General features: G+C 46.2%; 4 protein-coding genes across 7 annotated transcripts; 2 read left to right on the forward strand and 2 right to left on the reverse strand.

The window, feature by feature from the left end:
• Nucleotides 892-2,380, forward strand: LOC8073383 (aspartyl protease 37). The gene has a single exon (XM_021464168.1). The coding sequence runs from the start codon at nt 929-931 to the stop codon at nt 2,378-2,380; it is 1,452 nt and encodes a 483-aa protein (XP_021319843.1). The 5' UTR covers nt 892-928.
• Nucleotides 2,838-4,685, reverse strand: LOC8073384 (gamma-glutamylcyclotransferase 2-3). Of its 4 annotated transcripts, none has more exons than XM_002447879.2 (8): nt 4,373-4,685; nt 4,203-4,279; nt 4,017-4,067; nt 3,610-3,666; nt 3,481-3,521; nt 3,327-3,398; nt 3,131-3,210; nt 2,838-3,036 (listed from the first exon to the last, which is right to left on the reverse strand). In XM_002447879.2, exons 1-8 carry the CDS (start codon nt 4,482-4,484, stop codon nt 2,963-2,965), a joined length of 564 nt encoding a protein of 187 aa, XP_002447924.1. In that variant the 5' UTR covers nt 4,485-4,685; the 3' UTR covers nt 2,838-2,962. The 4 variants fall into 4 exon arrangements, with proteins under 4 accessions (XP_002447924.1, XP_021319846.1, XP_021319845.1 ...); XM_021464171.1 differs by having other exon boundaries at nt 2,838-3,055; nt 3,131-3,239; nt 4,373-4,684; XM_021464170.1 differs by having other exon boundaries at nt 3,131-3,239; nt 4,373-4,682.
• Nucleotides 5,243-9,050, reverse strand: LOC8057434 (F-box protein FBW2). The gene is made up of 2 exons (XM_002447880.2): nt 8,232-9,050; nt 5,243-6,154 (listed from the first exon to the last, which is right to left on the reverse strand). The coding sequence occupies exons 1-2, from the start codon at nt 8,960-8,962 to the stop codon at nt 5,635-5,637; spliced, it is 1,251 nt and encodes a 416-aa protein (XP_002447925.2). The 5' UTR covers nt 8,963-9,050; the 3' UTR covers nt 5,243-5,634.
• On the forward strand, nt 13,858-18,114 carry LOC8057435 (mitochondrial phosphate carrier protein 3, mitochondrial). Its single transcript, XM_002446523.2, has 6 exons — nt 13,858-14,365; nt 14,719-15,080; nt 15,152-15,195; nt 16,987-17,201; nt 17,283-17,407; nt 17,505-18,114. The coding sequence occupies exons 1-6, from the start codon at nt 14,069-14,071 to the stop codon at nt 17,551-17,553; spliced, it is 1,092 nt and encodes a 363-aa protein (XP_002446568.1). The 5' UTR covers nt 13,858-14,068; the 3' UTR covers nt 17,554-18,114.

Raw genomic sequence — 20,141 nt, forward strand, 5'->3', positions numbered from 1 at the left:
GTATGGCTTTAAATTAATTTATAATGGAAATATATTTCTTGTTTAATCTAATGGTATTTATTTGGTATCATATACTTTTTTATTTATAATTAGTAAAACTTAAGGTATTGAAATATGACGCTATATTAGAATTGTATTCTTTTAAGGACAGAGGTAGTAATTTTTTTGATAGATTCTAATTGACCTCATGAACTATCAAAGTAGTTCGTTTCAGTTTCCTTGTGGCTAACGTGATGTCATATAATGATGGTTGATGTGGTGCCACATCGGCTAAAATTGTTTCTAAAACCGCCATAGAGAAAATTCGGATGTCTTCAAAAGTACGGCATGTTAAAAACTAGTTTTCCGATGAGGAGACAAATCGGACTCGAATAATAATTGAGGTCTGAGGTCAAATGGCCTAGCTAACTGCGCCAAGCCGACCCTGCAGCCAAGAGGCTACGTGCTGCAGCCCACGCACGGCCCAAAGGTCGCAAACCCGCTGGCACAGCCCATGCTGCTCACCGCGGTCATGTCGAGAGCCTCCGCGGTCCGCGCATTTCGGCCGTGCGCTCTCCACTTTCGTTTCGTCCTCGTGTTTTGAGCTCGTTTCTCTCTGGGAATTTGGGGGAAACATCTAACCCAAAAGCCGAATGTTGTAGCAGTAGCATTCAAAAAAAAAAAAAAAAAAAACTCTCGTGTTCTTTGAGAAATGGCAGCGCGTACGTATACGGTACAAAAGAACACAAAGATGTCATGCCGTGGCCGTGCGACGCGATGCTAACAGCAACCAGCTCGCCTTTGCCGCACCACCTTTGTGTGCCCGAGGAAACCGGCCGCCGTCGTCGCTCGTCTACTTAACCCATTTCCCCGTCAAGCAAAGCACACGTGCTGCGCTCGTTCGAGGACCTGGCTGGCTTGTGCGCCGCCCGGCCTCAACCGCGCCGCCATGGAGCTGCTGGTGCTCCTGCTCTTCCTCGCCCTCCCCGTCCTCCCGGCGCGCGGCGGCGGCGGCTCGTCGTCGGTGCCTCCGCGGCGTTCGCTCCACCTCGAGCTGGCGCGCGTGGACGACGCCGCGGCGGCCGCCAACCTCACGGACCACGAGCTCATCCGGCGCGCCGTGCAGCGCAGCCTCGACCGGCCGGGGGTCGCGGCGCGCAACCGCAAGGCGGTCGTGGGCGAGGCCCCTCTGGTGCCGCGGGGCGGCGAGTACCTGGTCAAGCTCGGGATCGGCACGCCGCAGCACTACTTCTCGGCGGCCATCGACACGGCCAGCGACCTCGTCTGGCTGCAGTGCCAGCCCTGCGTCAGCTGCTACCGCCAGCTCGACCCCATCTTCAACCCCAGGCTCTCCTCCTCCTACGCCGTCGTGCCATGCAGCAGCGACACCTGCTCCCAGCTGGACGGCCACAGGTACGTACGTATACTCGGTACTCGATCAACGACGCACACACTGCACCAAGACGACGACGAGCTGATCGACACGCAAATGCATGTGTGCAGATGTGACGAGGACGACGACCAAGCGTGCCGGTACAACTACAAGTACAGCGGGAACGCGGTGACGAACGGCACCCTGGCCATAGACAAGCTGGCCGTCGGCGGCAACGTGTTCCACGCCGTCGTCCTGGGCTGCAGCGACTCCAGCGTCGGGGGACCTCCGCCGCAGGCCTCGGGGCTGGTCGGCCTCGCCCGCGGCCCGCTCTCGCTGCTGTCCCAGCTCTCGGTCCGTCGGTTCATGTACTGCCTGCCGCCGCCCATGTCCAGGACACCGGGGAAGCTCGTGCTCGGCGCCGGCGCCGGCGCCGACGCCGTCCGGAACGTGTCGGACCGGGTCACCGTCACCATGTCGTCCAGCACGCGCTACCCGTCCTACTACTACCTCAACTTCGACGGGCTGGCCGTGGGCGACCAGACCCCGGGCACGATCAGGAGGCCGACGTCGCCGCCGGCCACGGGTGGAGGAGTAGGCGGCGGCGGCGGCGATGGCGGCAGTGGGGCGAACGCGTACGGGATGATCGTGGACGTGGCGTCGACGATCTCGTTCCTGGAGGCGTCGCTGTACGACGAGCTGGCGGACGACCTGGAGGAGGAGATACGGCTGCCCCGCGCCACGCCGTCGACGCGCCTGGGGCTGGACCTCTGCTTCATCCTGCCGGAAGGGGTGGGGATAGACCGGGTGTACGTGCCGACGGTGTCCATGTCGTTCGACGGACGGTGGCTGGAGCTGGAAAGGGACCGGCTGTTCCTGGAGGACGGCAGGATGATGTGCCTGATGATCGGCAGGACGAGCGGGGTGTCCATCCTTGGAAACTACCAGCAGCAGAACATGCACGTCCTCTACAACCTGCGCCGGGGCAAGATCACCTTCGCCAAGGCCAGCTGCGACTCCTTGCCATAGATAGGCTCAGCATGGACTGGAATCTTGGTCTCATGATCTTGTACTCCGTGCCCGGATTTTAGAGAATTTGCACGTTGGAGATTAGATACTGGTGCTCTGTATTAGCATTCGTCAGAATTTTCTGAACTTTATATGCAGAAACGCGTAACCATTGAGTAATCAGAGTTGCAAAAGGAGTGAACAGCGCTCGAGGAGAAACTCTAAAACTGCTGATGAGATTTTTCTGGTCGAATATGAAATCCGTTTATTAGCATTGACAGTGAGATAAAGTCTACAAGGATGTATAGATTGTGCATCGTTTCTTTGGTTCATTCATCTTTTTTTCTGGTCTCCTTTTATTGCTCATTGCTAGAAGTAGACAGCAAAGCAAAGGATTGCTCTCCTTCTAGCTCAGAAAAAGTGAATAGAAGGGGAAACCAACATTTTTTTTTTTTTTTTTGCAAAGCACAAGTGCACAGGAATATAATCAAAATGTAGCCACTCAAAAAGCAGCTTACAAGAATATATCAATGTTTGGGCATGAATGGATTCTAACTTTATTCATAAATCTTTACCCTCCAAACAAGGGGTAAATGTGATTTTTCACTTAGATAACTCGGTGTCAGAATACTCACGCACAGCATTCGCCAGTTCTTGGACATGTTGGTCTACAACTCCTGACAAGAAATATTTGAACTTTGTAGTCCATGCCATGTTGTGCTATTGTCAATAAAATTTCTATAAAAGAGATGAAACAGAATGTAACCTTACCTAATTTGTTTAAAGCATCCTCAAGTTTGAACACATACTCTCTGTTAGGTCCAGATGGGCCTTGAGCAAGGCAAATTTGCCTAAATACGGCAAGAGTTTTCTTAGGGAACTAAACAGGGCACAGGTTATATACCATAAGCTAACAATAGTTTGCGTTGCACCATCTAGTAATGCAAAAGTTAATGGGATGACATACCTGGCCATTTCATCCAGAGGTGCAGGACCAAGGTAGTTTTCATTGGTCTCCTTATTAGCGGTGGCGAAGTATCTGTTATCCATGTACTTATTCAGTTCTGTCAGTGAAATTTTGGCATGTTGAAATGTTTATTTAAAATTACAGGACCACTTACACCATCACATTTTCGACAGCTGGTACTTTGGGCGATGAATCCTGAAAGTTATTACAACTTAATACTCCTATAGTTACATGCGGAACATTATCAAAAGGGAAATAGATCCAGCCCTCTGTATCATCTTACAGTATACAAGTCCAGGTAAACCTTCTCATCATATTGCTTCTCCCTGACTTCAAGGTACTGCAATTCAAATCTGAAGATAAATGCCAATAGAAGCAATATAAAGCTGTAAGCAACACAATATCAGTTGTGCAGAAACTTGCTGCTACATATACCATCACGATAAACACATATAAGTTCATATATAGAGAAATCTCATAAGCCATTCATGACCTAATCATCATAGTATCTAGATCTAATCAGGCTTTAGGAAAGAATATATGAGTTTTGGTCCATCGACCAATCTCTACATTTCCATAATGACAAGTACGTAGCACCAGCAATATCCCAATCATCAAACATCAAACAATCGAATCAGCATTAGTGAACAAAAGTACAAAACATATCTGCCTGGCTTTCAATAAACATACCTCCATAGCTATCTCCTTATCTTCCTCCTTTATACTATAAGCAACTCCCCACTAAAAGATGTAAAACAGACAGATTAGCTCGCAAAATCAACCGCGTGAACTGTGAAGGAGTTTGCGCATCCTAGTAATCAGGCCGTTCTTAGCAGTTACAATAACAGAGGAGGGTGAACATGAGAAGGGGCGTACGCAGGTCGCTCCGGGCTGGTGCTCGAGGGTGACGGTCCTCCCGGGGAACTGCGGCGTGCCCCTGTGGTCCGTGCTCCCTGTCCACTCGCCGCGCCAAAGGAAGGAAGAGTAATTTGAGGGCGCGGCCGTGAAGACGGACAGATTGCAGGTAAGCAGGGTATGGAGGTTACCCTGGTAGAAGACGCGGCGGTAGTCCCTGACGAAGCCGACGACGCGGGCGTCGTAGGCGAAGCCGGGGTTCCAGATCAGCGAGCCGTACCCGAACACCCAGATCGGAGACATGGCCGCCACGCCTCCTCCCCCCTTCTCCCGGCGTTTCCTTTCCCTCCGGTGGAATCGAGGATGTTGCGCACGGCCACGGCCCACGGGGAAGCGCGGCAGGCCCCGAGTCGCCGCTGCGTGCTGGCTCCTCTGGTTGGTGCGTGCGCGAGTAGCAGCAGTGAGCAGGAAGGCAGGCAGGCGAATCACGCAGAAATCGAGAGGCAGACGACAACTTGCTAGTCATATTCTCTCTTTTATTTATTCCCTTCTCATTTTGTCCCAAAGTGACAAGTGGCTAGAAATGATGTTTTGTTGGTCACGTTTGTGTTACGTCATGGTCTGCTCGCACCTTGTGGATTTGTATCTACTAAAAAAATCCATTTTTTCCCAAGAAAATTCGCACAGCATGATAAACCTCTTCACGTAATAGACTGAAAACACAACCTTCAAGAAACAAGATGACCATTTCGGCCACGCCTGTATGGGTAACAAAGCATAGCAGATACAGCAGATACGCAGGTAAATAATCCATAAACAACTCATCAGTAAAGCTTCCTCATGCAAAATGCCATCAGGCACAAGACAGAAACACAGGAGGCAGATGCTGCTGGTGAGAAACACATGGCATGGTAAAGGCGTTCAAAAAAGGAAACACATGGGAAAGCCAGAAGCATCTTTATGGACCCAATCAATCAGCAAACGTAGTAAGCGAATTGGTAGAAGAAAGTTATGCACAACATATTTGAATAGATGTTTCAGATGAAGAATGCGCTACCAAGTAGTAAGCCAATAACAGAATTCAGTAGACAGTGTCATCAATTTCTCTAGTTTCAATCCGGCGAAATATAAGTATTTGAATAGATGTTTCAGATGACAAAAGCTACCACAAGAGCATTCAGAAATTGTCTCATGTCAGCAACCACCTTTATTTTCTCGAGTACCCCTATATTTTAGTACTCTTCTACTCTTAACTATACCTTATTTACTTCTCTGCATAAGCATAAGCAGAGTAACTATAATGTAGGTTACTAATTAGTAATTAGCAATGGCCATGAAGGATAGACATGCCGGTGGGCATCAAACTACAATACTTAAACTACCTCAGAATCATCAAGCGAAACCTGAATTGATCACAGCTTCAAGCCCCATTGAAGTTCTGAACAGAACTCTGTCAGTCATCACTATCAGTATCATCGAACTCGTAGTCACCTCCACTGCTTGAGTCAGTACCATACTCAGGCTCCCATGGCTCCCTGAATGACTCGAGTGCACAACACCTCTCCTCGATGTCGCCTTCAAGCCTGACATTCCAGCAGCCAAGTATGTCCAGGGTCCGCAGCAGCTGACACTTGGTAAGAATGGCGTTGAGCGCAAGGTCACTGAACAGGCCATAGGCAAGCTCAAGCTGCTCTAGCATCGGCATGGTGTTCGCGACTGCCAGTGCCTCTTCTTCAACCACCTTATTAGCTGCGGTGTTGAAACCTTGAGGAAGGTCTGGAGGGGGCATGTTCCTCTTCAGCTGAACGAGCAACTTGCAGTGCCGGCCTAGTGCCTGGATTCCTTTGGGAGTGATATTCAGGCAGTTACTGATGTCCAGCACTTTAAGTGCAGGAAAGCATTCTGCATGCTTCTCCACGGCTTGATCAGTGATCTCGCTCATTGGGATCCGGAGGACATTGAGCAACTTCCCCCTGTTCAACAGCAGCAAACACTAAACATCATATTACTAACACTAAACTATGTCGATTCAGATACCATATTAACAGGGTACAAAGAACTAAAAAAAGTAATAACTATAAATAACTAAATGCACATGAATAGAGAAAACACAATATCACAAAAACAGTGTTTTCTCACAATTTGATATCCCAGTATATGATGATAAGATATCCTACAGTCTTTCTAAAGTCCTTAGTGAAGCAGTACACCCACAAGGCCACAAGCAATCCATAGATCAAGTAATACGCATCATCAATCAAGAAGTGAAGATGCTGGAAAGCATCGACATGTTAAGACTCCTATGAAAGCCAGAGCTGGCATGCCCAGTTTGGTTCTCACACCACTTAGGCCTTGTTTAGTTCACATAAAAACCCAAAACTTTTTAAAATTTCCGGTCACGTTGAATCTTGCAGCACATGCATGGAGCATTAAATATAGATGAAAATAAAAACTAATTACACAGTTTGTCTGTAAATTGCGAGACGAATCTTTTAAGCCTAGTTAGAGCATCTCCAACAATTTGGTATAATTGACTTGCCAAATCTTGAGTTTTAGCAAGTTGGTAATTTGTTTGGTAAGTGAAAAAAAGATGTATCTCCAACAAGTTGCTATTCTTCACTTGTTAAAATAGAGGATGACATATTGGACCCGTCTGTCATTGCTTGCTCTGTTGCTGGCTTGCTGCTCGTCTGGCCTCCTCCGGCGAACCCAACCACCGCCTGGCCACACACGGGCTGCGCCCTCACGCGACGCCTCCCGCACGCCGTGGGCGAAATTAAGTACGTAGCTAATCGTGTCGCCGTTGTCGTCGGAGTCGTGGATCAGCACAAGACCATTGCAGTGGTCGTCTACGTAGCCCCAGGAATCGGTTGATTTCTGAGGCAGGTAGTCGTGCTTGCCGGAGATGCAGGGCCCGTCCGAGATGGGCGAGAAGAACTCAGAGATGCTGTAGGTGTTGAAGTTCAAGAAGAACCCACCCAGCGACAACGGGAGGAGATCCGCCCGCAGCAGGCGGAGGGCGTCGACGACGGCGGGCTACGCCTTGCAGACACACCTGGACACGGCGAGTCCACGCGGCGGGAGGCGGCGGAGCACGTCCGCTAGCACGTCGTCGGGGAGCAGCGCCAGCGGGCACGTCTTATCCTCCGCCGCAGCCTCGCCCTGCTGGTCCCGGCGATCCATCGATTGATCCGCGCGACGCACACTGGGAAGCAGCGATAGCAACTCAAGTACGCGTGCGGAAGAATACGCGCGCGAGGACGGAGAATAGCAAGTTGGGATAAATACCAAGTTGGTTTAAGGAGTTGTTGGAGAGAGTTTTTTATGTTTTTGCCAAGGAGTTGTTGGAGATGCTCTTACTTCTTGATTGAACAATGTTTGTCAAATAAAAACGAAATTGCTACAGTGTCATTTTCTAAAAAAAAATTAGAACTAAACAAGGCCTTAAACACACAATAAAATGATTTGGTATTAAAGCTGAAAAATGTCAGATAATAAGTTTCACAGAGGACAGCAACAGAGCCTACATTACATTATGACTATAAAAATATTGACTGAACACAAGGTCATGTGAACCTACAGAGTCGATCATTTCATAAATATCCATGATAAGCAGCATTCAAATTAATAAATATGAGCTACAAGCCTACAACCACCAAATGCTCTCCATTAAAGGAATTTTTATATGAATCAAATATTACAGTGCGATGCTCAAAATGGACATCGTCTGGTAGCAGAATCTACCAAATAATAGCCGCAGGCAGTGCTGATTTCTATCCACTAGTAGTACTGTAGTAGGCAGTAAACATTACAATGAGGAAAACTTAAAAGCTTCCATAGAGATCATTATCACACTATGTTTGTACTAAATGTGATGTCAGTGTGTGGTTCACTCGTGTCAGGTGATTAGACAGTGATTAGTGAAATCATTTCAGGGTTCATGTGGCAGGGGGCTGCATGTCAACACAGCATTCTAGTAAACTTTCTGAAGCCAAGAACGAACATCCCAGGCACAGCAAACCAACGATCAGAATGGGCAGCGTGACTTACGAGGCTGCGACATAGGTGAGCGCGGCGTCCCCGACGCGGTAGGCAGAGAGCCTCCGAAGCGTGCCCTGCGCACGGGCGACGAGTTGGCGCACGGCGGCGTCGGCCCTGGCGCGGCAGTTGACGCGGCGGCACCAGGCCTCGATGTCCACGTCCCCCCACATGTCCGGCGACGCCGCGGCCTGCCTCCACGCCCTGCAAACTTGCGCCGCGCCGCGGGCCACGTCGTCCGCGGCGACCCGCCCGCGGAGCACCAGCGCCAGGATCTCCGGGCTCACCGCCTCCGTCCACCTCCACTCGTACGCCGCCACCTCCTCATCGCCTCCCGCGTCTCCTTCCCCGTCGCCGCGAGGCTTCGCCCTTTTCGCTTCTGGCTCCGGCCAGTCCCAGACCTGCGCTCTCTTCCCCCCGCCGGCGGACGTACGCGGCTCCTTCGCCGCCTCCGACCAGCTCGTCCAAAACCCTCCTCTGCTCCCGCAGCTCAGGCTACCAAGCCCCGGCGCCTTTCCAGGACCCAGGATCCCCCTCGACGGCCCTCCTCCACCACCAGCGACGCCGACGACAGCGTCGCCTCCACCGGAGGACCTCTTCTTCATGGCCTCCGCGTGTGACCACCTGACCACGGGCGCTCCCCCGCCGCGCGAGCCGCCGTCAGGCCTCGCCCTTTTCGCCTTCCACCCCTGGCCTACTCCTCCGCTGAAGCTTCCCCAGAATTTTGGGTTTTTGCGCTTCATGTCCGGTGATCGCCGCCGGCCAGGCACGATCGCTGGGGTTTTCCTTCTTGGGAATTGTGGGAGGGGAGGGAGGGGAAGGGACGGGGGTTTTCTGTCGCACACAGTGGAGGAGGAGACGAGAAGCGAAGGAGAGCTAGCTGCTAGCCTTTATAACCAACTTCGTGCTGCGGAGGAATCGGGTGCATCACGCATTCACGCGTGCCTCATCGCCTCATCGGGCGGTTGGAGGTAGTCCGCCTTAATTTTCCACGTCGTCCTGAAACTATGGTTACAAACGTACAGTTATAATTTTGAATCAGGAATTTCGAACCATTTCTAAATCACTCTAAACTTTTATATCCTCTCTCTCGTATGTATGTTTAGATCACGCTCGTTCTATTGATCTTGCCAATAAAAATAGTTTTTTTAGATAATAGATATTGTATACCGGCTTCTTCTATCAAATTATAGAATCAGGCTAATTATTATATAGTTCTGCCAGTGGCACAAACACTTATGCAGTCTACTAGCGGAAAACTAAAACAAAATAAGGTTTAAACTAAAATATGACCAATATATTTTGAGGACAAACATCCATTAAAACTAAAAAAATTGCAAAGCTGATATACCTGCAAGAAAGTTTTTAGGGAACTGTCCAACTTGGACCAGTTGGTCTCTCTGATCATCATGTCGCTGTTGGCTTGCTCACTGTCGGAGCCAATACGTTTCTTGAAGAGTACCTGCAAGAAAGTTTTTAGTCTACATTTATCAAAAACCACTTTGTTTCTAGTTAACCAAATTGCCCAATAAAGTGCAGCTGAGACGGTTAGTAACAATGAGTTGTACTTTTTGTGTCTATTTTTTGACCAAACAAAAAAAAGATCACTCATATCTGTTGGAGGCGTTAAACCAAAAAGTATATGTATAGCACGCCATAAGAATTTGGCGTAAACATAATCAAAAAGAGATAGTTTATTGTTTTCGAAAGATGACAAAAACAACAATAGTTGTCACCCTTTCAGTCTCATCTAAATAAATTATCCTCAGTTGGTATGGTATTTTATAATAAAAAAGAGAAACAAAGTTTCATGATGTCGTTGACCGCCTTAATACATGGAAGGGAATTTGAATCTAGTTTTTCTTTTGATAAGTTAATTTGAATGTAGTTGTCTAAGTATATGGGCACATTGGACACAACTGAAAGTCCAAGTTTGGTTTTGGTAATTAATGACATCAAGTTGCTAATGCCTTATGTTTAAGTGATTTGAGTTAGGCATAGCAACACATGTGATGAAGGTGCATGGTGGCATGGAAAGGTGGCCACATGATCACAAAGGAATGAAGCATGAAGTGAAGATCATGGTGATAGACGAGGAGCAAAGTCGTCAAGGCAAAGGTATAAACATAGGGTTTTACTTTTGCCGGTCTAAGATGAGTAGAGAAGTGATTGACCGGGTTTAGGATAGATAGCCGACTCTCAAGAAGGAAAATCACGGTCATCTCTCTAATCAAGTGCTACTAGGTCCATATCTTGAGCATATGCATTAGGATCTAGTAAAGTGCTAAAGTAACTCATTTGGTGAAAATGTTTGTGAAAAGCTAACACACATGCACTTTGGTGGTGGACACTTGTTGGTGTTAGCACATTTACAAAGGAGGTGGAGTTCCTAGGGTTGAGAGGGGTGTGGGTTCCTCTCGATTCGGCGCTTTTGAGAAAAATAAGTGTATATTTTTTATTGCGCCGATGGGAAATTTGGAGAAGTCGCGGGAGTGTTTTCTCACTGAGAAACACTCACTGGACGCTGGCCTCAGAGTCCGGTGTGCTTGACCCTGCTAGGGTGGAGCACCGGACGCTCTCTGAGTGCGTCCGGTGGTGTGCGTCCGGTGTGAGGAGGTTTTGCAACCCTCTCTGCGCTTTAGTCCGGTGAGCACCGGGCGCTACCAATGGTTAGTGTCCGGTGACCCTACAAGTTTGCGGAACTCTCTGTGCATGAGTTCGGTGTGCACCGGACGCGTTCGGTGTGGACTTGCAGAGCGTCCGGTGCTTTGCAGGTAGCCGTTAGAGACTGACACGCGAGATTCAAGAAGGACACGTGGCCGACCTCAGTGCACCGGACGTAGGGGGTCGAGCGTCCGATGCTCACTTAGTAGCGTCCGGTGCCCCCGTTTTCAGCCCAGTGAAAGTGGTCAACGACTAGTTCTTTGAGGGGACTTATAAATAGAAGGTGGCCCGCTTTGGGAGAAAAACCCTTGCACATTTGATTACTTGAGACATACATTGAGCTAGAGAATACTCCCTCCACTCATCTCCTTGCTTGATTGCTAATTCTAGTGAGATTGAGTGAGATTCAAGTGCATTGCTTTGAGAGTTGCATTTAGTGGCACTTGATTCTTGAGTTTGCTGCGGATTTCTTGTTACTCTTGGGTGTTTCCCGACGCCCTAGACGGCTTGGAGCAGTGGTGGTATTGAGCTCATGATTGGAGATTGTTTCGAGCCTCACCAAGTGATTTGTGAGGGGTTCTTGAGGCTTCCCCGCGGGAGATCGCAATTGGCTACTCTAGTGGATTGCTCGTGGCTTGGAGGATCCCCATCTTGTGAGTGGATGTGCGGCACCCGCTGAGGGTTTGGCTTTGGATTGCCAATTAGCTCATGATCCATCAAGTGGGTGTATCGCCACAACGATGACTAGCTTGCCGGGAAGCAAGTGAACCTCAGTAAAAAATCTTGTGTCATCTCTTGCCGAGGATTCTCTTGTGATTGTGAGTGATTGATTGGATATATCTCTACTCTACAACGTTGGTATAACAATCACTCTCCACTACTTACTTGTATACCTTGCTAGTTGTTTAGCTTGTTTAGTTTAGTCTTCTTGTTTAGGAGTGCAACTAGCCTTCTCTTGTTGTTGTACTTTAGTGTTTAGCTTTGTACTAGTTTGTATAGGTGGCTTGCATAGCTTAGTTGAGCTAGTGCTAGAATTGCTTCGCCATTTGTTTTACTAACTCACTTGCTTAGTGAAGTTTGTAGAAATTTTAAACAGGCTATTCACCCCCCCTCTAGCCATTTGGACCTTTCAACAGCTTCATGAGCCGCTTAAAGTTTTTTTTTGCCAAATTGGTCTTTTGTAAGGCTATCTTCAACAGAGCTGACTCAAACCAAAACATATTCATCCATTTGGGTCACGCACAACGAATGAGCAACGCATCCACAACTGCCATACTCCAACAGCAAACCTAAGCCAAGACCTATTTCTCCACCCTAAGCGTCGGCAGCCTCCTCCCCGTCGAGTGCCGTTGGCATCTCTGCACGCACCACTGGCATCTCTGCACGCGTCGCCGCTCCTTCTCTCCCTCTTTACCCCGGTGCCACATTCTGTCTCTCCCCTCCATTATTGAGCACGACGCCTCTCCCTCCACTCCCTCCGGATCCGGTGGCCGCGAGCGAGGAGGAGCCCAGATCTAGCCGCCGCAGGCGAGGAAGAGCTCGGATCCACTGCCGCGGGCTCCTCATCGTGTTCCTGCTTGGCTAATTCAACATCAGACTCTGCCTGCCTCCCACCCCACCAAGCTCCACCCGCCTCCTCGTCGAGCATCGCTTGCGTCTTGGCCAAGCACATCCGTGGCTCTGCTTGTCTTCGTCCCCGTCAAGCACCGCCGCCTGCCTCCCACCCCGCCTCCTTGTCATCGGGCCCACCACTATGAGCGCGTTCATTTGCGTCGTCTTCCAGAGAGGATGCTTTTTTGCATGTCAATTCGGTCGGTAGGCAAAATAGATCATCTGTTTGAAGGTGTTTTTGGGTAGGCAAAACACTGTGGAGGACCTATTTTAGGTATATGTTGCATTGTTGGAGAAAGTCTAAATAGATTCACCAATGAAGCTCCTTAAACTATGCTCTCACATAGAAATAGGATAGTATGAAGCTGAAAATAGTAGCTTTTCATAGCTAAACCTCACATTTGTGGGGCATGTGTGTGATTCTATAAGAGCATGTGTTTAAGAAAAATTACATAGCTGCTATGTCAAATGATTCACCAAAATAACTTTAGCTTTATCAGTAAGGCTGCTCATAAAGCTAAAGAAAAAAAAACAAACCTAGCTAATTCATTAGTGAAGTTGAATTGTGCCAAGCCAAAGCTTAAATTAGCTAACGTTCACTGAACTTAAACCAGCCAACGAAAGTAACCACACGATTTCTCTTTTTGAATACACTGTTCTTGGATTTTTTTTATAAAAATGTATAGTTATATTCATAACTGTGTGTAATATAGTTTATATAGCATAACTTATGTCCACAACTTCTAATCATAATTTTTCAATATATATTTTGAGATTTTATTTTGACTGAGGTATTAAAGTTTAATAGGTACTGTGGTATTTTTGTCTTACTTGACAATTAGTGTCCAATCATAGATTAATTAGACTCAAAAGATTTATCTTACAAATTACTCTCTAGCTATGATTTTAGTTTCATAAATAATTTATATTTAATACTTTATGTATGTGTATAAGAGACGATAAAACTTACCCAGAAAACAACTTATCGCGACGACTTTCTTGCATGACCTTTGGAACCCAATTTCTCGCTTGTCCAAGGATCGAACTACGCAGGTTACGTGGTGGAGACTGGAGAGTGACCTCGCTCAGCTTCCGTATCCTTCAGACCTGTACCCGTATCTGTACTTGTTTTTCCTTGCCTAATACATGTAGTACTTTTTTTTTTTGATGAGGGGAATACAGGTACGATTCCTAAAAAAAGTTAATGTGATGGGCAACATTTGTCCTCCGGGCCTCGCATTTTAACTGGGCTGGATGAGTTACGTCTCGGCTCAATATTGGGCTACCCACTTGGGCCCATCGAAACACATTTTCATCCGCGTCTCTTTATAAAAGCCCGCCCCTCGCTGGTGGCGGAGAGGTGATTGTTGCCCTAGCAACCCGGGCAGCCACCGGATGTCTTCCTCCCCGGAGCAAGTGGCGGCGGGCCGCACGCCCGCGCGTACAAACGCCGCGCTCGCTCGCGCTGCCGCGATGAGCATCCATCTCACCGAGCCCCCACCCCCAGGCTTAGCCGCGCACCCCCCAGCCGTAAGGAAATCGCTCGGACCGAACCCTGAGCCTGCCCCGGCGCCATGGCGGTCTCCGAGAGCTCGCGGAATGCGCTGCTCCCTAGCTTTCTCTACGCGGCCCCGGCCGCTGCCTCCCCCTTCGCCGCCGCCGCTAGCGTGGGCGGGCGCACGGTCGCCGCGCCGTCTGCGGCGGCGGCGGCGCGGCCCGCTATTTGGGCCCGGGCGCCGAGCGAGCCGGGCCGGAGGATTGAGATGTACTCGCCGGCATTCTACGCGGCGTGCACGGCCGGCGGCGTCGCCAGCTGCGGGCTCACGCACATGACCGTCACGCCCCTCGACCTCGTCAAGTGCAACATGCAGGTGAGCGTTCTCGATGCTGGCTCGATTTGGACAGATGAGTTACTTATGCGAGGTTTCCCATTTCGATTGGTAGGACTATTCGTGATGCGATCTCTCTCTCTCTCTCTCTCTAAAACTATGCGATCTCTATTTTTAGAGTTATTAGACGGTTTTTTGATGCTAGCACATCATTCTCGAACCCTGCTACCGTGCATTAAGTATGCTATCACATTTTCATTGTCGTAGTAGCCTGCACTGAAAGGGTTAAACCTCACAATGATTACATTCCTGCTACTTGTTTATGTTCATTTTCAGTGAATAGTTGTTGTTGTGAACTGATTGCTAATGAAAACCTTTATTGTCTGATTTCTCAGATCGATCCAGCCAAATACAAGAGCATCACATCTGGTTTTGGTGTTTTGTTGAAAGAGCAAGGGCCAAAGGGTTTTTTCAGGGGCTGGGTACCTACCCTACTTGGATACAGTGCTCAGGGAGCTTGCAAGTTTGGTTTCTATGAGTTTTTCAAGAAGTATTACTCGGACATTGCTGGCCCTGAGTATGCCGCCAAGTACAAGACTTTGATATACCTGGCGGGTTCTGCTTCGGCTGAACTCATTGCAGATATTGCCCTCTGCCCCATGGAAGCTGTTAAGGTGCGTGTGCAGACGCAGCCTGGCTTTGCAAGAGGTTTATCAGATGGCCTTCCGAAGTTTGTGAAAGCGGAAGGCTATTCTGGGTGAGTTGAGGTTTGCCTACTTTATTTCTGTATCCATGTCTTCATTTTTTTAACACTGTCAAATTTTCCAGACTGTATAAAGGAATTGTTCCACTCTGGGGCCGACAAATTCCTTGTAAGTACCTACTTCCTGCTTGTTGTCAACTGTCACATAAATTTGAATTGCTTTCCTTTCTACTTTTTTAGTATACTATGTTTGTGCCCCTTTAGAATCGACTGTTGAAATAAATGGTATGTAAGCTTTGAAAAAATAGATTTTGTATTGCTAAGATGATGATCAAACTTATCTTGTTTCTCAAAAGGGTTGCCACTCTAGCGATAAGCATGTTTTGTGATTGTAATCTCAACTGTGATGTTAATAATGCAGTGAAATAAATGGATGATATCTTCTTTAGTATTGGTGATGCAACTTCACTCATGCTACGTGATTCGTGTACATATTTAACTCACCGAGTGTGTAACAAATTTAGTGTTGTAGAATTCATGGAATGACTATCTTCATTATCATTCATATTTGATGATGTCTTTGTTTTTTTATTAGCACAAAAAATTAGTTTTGCTAGAATATTAGTTCTGGTGCACATAGTTCTTCTTGAAATCACATGATGATTTTCAAGATTTTATGTGTGCATATATTGATATTCCACGCTGCTTGAGTCATCTCCACTGTGACATGGACCTAGACTCCAATGAGATGGTGTATATTTGATATTTCTTAGTTCCTAAATGGATTTATGCTTTTGGAGTCACACTGACCATCAGTTTTGAAAATGGTGCCCTTTCTTACTCATCATAAGTCTTATAATCTCACTTGTTGACATTTTGTTTTCTTATTATGGTGTAAATGTTAGTTTTACTAGAATGTAGTTCTGGTGCACATAGTTCTTCTTGAGATCGTGTAATGATTTCCAAGATTTTATGTGTGCATATATAGATATTTCCACACTGCTTGAGTCATCTCCATTATAACTGGACCTAGACTCCAATGAGATGGTGTATATTGGTTAGTTGCTCAAAGGATTTTCATGCATTTGAAATCATTGACTATCAGCTGTAAATAATAATATCATTTCTTTAGGATGACAAGTCTTGTCGGCACCCAATTGTTTATATCTCTCTTTATTTATGTATAAAATATGGTCGCTATAGTATTAGTTTCGATGCATGTAGTTCTTGAAATCATGTATGGCTTCAAGAATTTATGTGTGCAGTGAAATTATCCGCACTGCTTGTGTTTTCTCTTCCATTAGGCTCCAATTTTGTGTGCATTAAAAAACATACCAGGTTTATGTTGTAGAGGATAGAGGATTTGACACTAATTATTTTTAAATTTGTGTATTTGATAGTCAGCTATGAGCATTTGGCGCTTATAGCCAACTAATATCACACATTTTCTTTACACATAATTATCTCTTGTTGTGTTTAACTTATGTACCTGCATGCTAAGGCATGCATTTTCATGCACATAGTTCTTCTTGAAATCACACTATGATTTTCAAGATTTTATGTGTGCGTATATTAATTTACCACACTGCTTGAGCTATCTCTATTGCTATGGAGCTAGACTCCAATGAAGTGGTGTACACTAGTTCATTAATCAAATGCTTACAGCTAGTACTCCCTGACCCTGAGTGCATACCCCCCAAAGGGAAAACGTGACCATACTGCACACATGATTCTTGGGTACTGGTTGTTGTGGATGCCTAGTCTGCTTGTCTCCATTATAGTGGGAGCTAAACTCTAATTACTTGTGGGGAATTGACATGACAATTTTTTATTAGGCCCCTATTTTGCTTGTTGCTACATCAATGACTACATCATATTCGATTTCCTTCACGTGTATGGTGTGAACTAATTTTGGAACATATTAGGACTGTCCAGCATCTTATGGTTTTACTAAATGCAGACACTATGATGAAATTTGCCTCTTTTGAGACTGTTGTTGAGATGATCTACAAGTATGCCATTCCTGCCCCCAAAAACGAATGCAGCAAGAATCTCCAGCTCGGAGTGAGCTTTGCTGGTGGCTACATTGCTGGGGTGTTCTGCGCAATTGTTTCGCACCCAGCTGACAACCTTGTTTCCTTCCTCAACAATGCCAAGGGGGCAACGGTCGGCGATGTATGTTTTCTAGACAATTGGATATTATTTTCTTTGTTTACCTTGTCTTTTGCACTTACCATTTGTGTAATGCTTGCTCAGGCTGTGAAGAAGATTGGTCTAGTGGGGCTATTTACGCGCGGTCTCCCGTTGCGTATCGTGATGATTGGTACCCTCACCGGTGCCCAGTGGGGTATCTATGATGCTTTTAAAGTCATGGTTGGACTGTAAGTATTTCTGTTTGCTGATACTGGTCTTGTCAACATTAACCTGTAGGATTTTTGTTCATTATCACTTAATGGGGGCTATTTTTCAATCCTCCAGGCCGACTACTGGAGGCGCTGCTCCAACACCTGCTGCCACTAAGGCCTGATTCCACACAGCCAGACTTCAGACAAAAACTGGCCTTGATGACCAAATAACTCCTCTTTCTTAGGAGCAATTCTTTTATTCTTTTAGGAACTCTAAAATGATAAAATCTCAGATGAGTCTCAAGCTCAGCCATGCTAATTAGATTGCAAGATTTAGGAAGATGTTCGCTAGATAATCAAGTGGTTCACGATGCCTGGAAACCATGGCATTGTTAAAGAAAAGAAAAAGCTAATTAGAATGCCCAAAACAGAAAAAAAAAGAAAAAGAACATGTTTACTCGCCCATGGACCATTGTTAAAGCTAATGTTTTGCTGGTTCGATTTGTGTAATTTTCACCGGTGTATTTTAGGGCAAGTCAACGAGAGCATCTCTGTGGCAGAGCGTGAAGTTCTTTCTGTTTAATATATGCTGCTTGTTCGTTGCTGTTGATGGCAACATCCTTTATACTGAACAAACCTATTCCTCTTGCGTTTTTGTTTAGACTATGCCTATGCGGCTATGCTTTGTCATCGATGTCAAGCAGATTTATGAAGGTCTTAAGAATTAAGATGTTATTACTCTATTGCTGCAAGTCTTTTTTTGCTGTTTCTAGATCATGACGAGAAATGTTCAAGTTTTCATTGTAAATATCTTCGAACGGTCGCTCTCAGCAACCGAGTCCAACATCAGGGCTTCATAGGGGCGAAAGATAAAGATCAAAGTTCGCCTATGACGTAGCAACTTGCCACGTCTCCGCGCGTGCTTCTCTAGTTGTATGGCCGATCTTTTGTGGAAGCTCAATGCTACGTAAATGTTTGTGGCAGTTCAAAGCATCTCTCAGTACGGCTCTCAGGAGTTGTATAGAAATTTAACAGGAATTAGTTTGTTTTTCACAGGAAAAACGCTGGAACAGTAAAAAAATACTGTATTCCAAAGGGTGCCTAAATGTTGCATGAAAAAATTGGTAGGGTTTCAGTTTCTTTGGAAAACTGTCTCTTTAAAAAAATATCGCTTAAAATGCTAGAAGCTACTTTAAGATTTGGTTGTTTCTCTCACTTAATGAGAGAACTAAATGGTTGGTTTGAATTTTGTGTTTCCTATCGTTCAATTTCTCTTTTACTCCGAGAAAACAAATTAGAAAATCAACTAAATAGAACACGACATGAGGAAGGCCCATTTGTTATTATATGAGCCCATGGGAAAAACCAATCCCTAGCAAAATCTCTACTCCATCTTCCAAAACAGACGACTCTAAAATCACAATCTCTATTATGCTCAGTTGCCCATGCGGCCCTAACTTCCATCCTCGACCCTATTGGAGAAAGATAAGGGTAAATGTTAAGGTTCTAGTTCTACTCGGTGGACCTAAAAAGGTGTGGGAGAGGTGGTTGCGACACAGTGGTGACCCCGTGGTGTAGTGAGGTAGCAAGGACATTGCTAGAGCCGTGGGTGGTAGGAGCAGTGGCGAAGCTACGTTCAGCTTGCCTCATGGCAATGCACCACGGTAAGAAAAAAATTTCACTAGCTAGATAAACTTTCACCATATATTTCTACTAAACTATGAATATCTCCTTAGTTGTGCACCACCATGAATTTAGACTTGGCTTCGCCACTGGGCAGGAGGATTGGTTGGGATGGTAGATAAGATTGGCAGTGAGAGCATAGCTCCTCGACTGGTTAGAGAGCAAGTGTTTATGGGATTTCGGGGTCAAGGTGGCAGCAACAAGAGCTGTCGGTCGCTAGTGGAGGGTTGGAAAGGCTCTGCCAGACAGTTGAAGCCCTAGGAGGCCTCGAGACCAATCACGGATGACGGGAGCACTGTCGAGACAGTGAGGGCAAGGGCACCGTAACGGAGGAAGACAAGGTTGCACACTCCTCAATCGCACTACCAATCGTGCCTTAACCTAGCCCCTCTAGAATTCAATTAAGCTCTCGCTCCAATAGACCCTCTCACGGTCCTTAAAAACCTACCTAAAAGACATGATATAAGATTGCACTAGCTAGTACTATTCAACCAATCACTACTTATCAATTTTATGCTATAAACTACAGTAGTACCACTCGATAAAGGTCTGGATTAGTCGTTTGCATTAGTCTGTATCTAGATTTGTGCGGTGCAGTTTGCCAGTGTTTGGATACTTGTATAGACTCTTTTGTAGACTTGCACAATGCTCAAAAGCATGTCAATGTAGCATTAACTAGTATGCTAATATTTTATTTGATTATGTAGATTCACATATAGATCTATTTTTTTTTAAATTGATCTAAAAATTCTTGTACTCCCTCCATCCCAAATTGTAAGTCATTCCAAGAATCTTAGAGAGTCAAAACAACTCAAGTTTGACCAAATTTATATGATAGGATAATAACATTTGTGATATCAACCAAGTATCATTAGGTTCTTCGTTAATTATATTTTCATAGTATATGTATTTGATGCCACATAACTTTATAATTTTTTCTATAATTTTGGTCAAACTTGAGATGTTTTGACTCTCTAAGATTATTTAAGTGACTTACAATTTGGGATGGAGAGAGTAATAATTTGAAACGGAGTTAGCCTTAGTTAACCCCTACAACAACTGTTGCCCGGTGAGCTACACAATTGCC

This window comes from Sorghum bicolor, chromosome 6 (genome assembly GCF_000003195.3).
Source record: "Sorghum bicolor cultivar BTx623 chromosome 6, Sorghum_bicolor_NCBIv3, whole genome shotgun sequence".
In the NCBI taxonomy this organism is placed as follows: Eukaryota; Viridiplantae; Streptophyta; class Magnoliopsida; order Poales; family Poaceae; genus Sorghum; species Sorghum bicolor.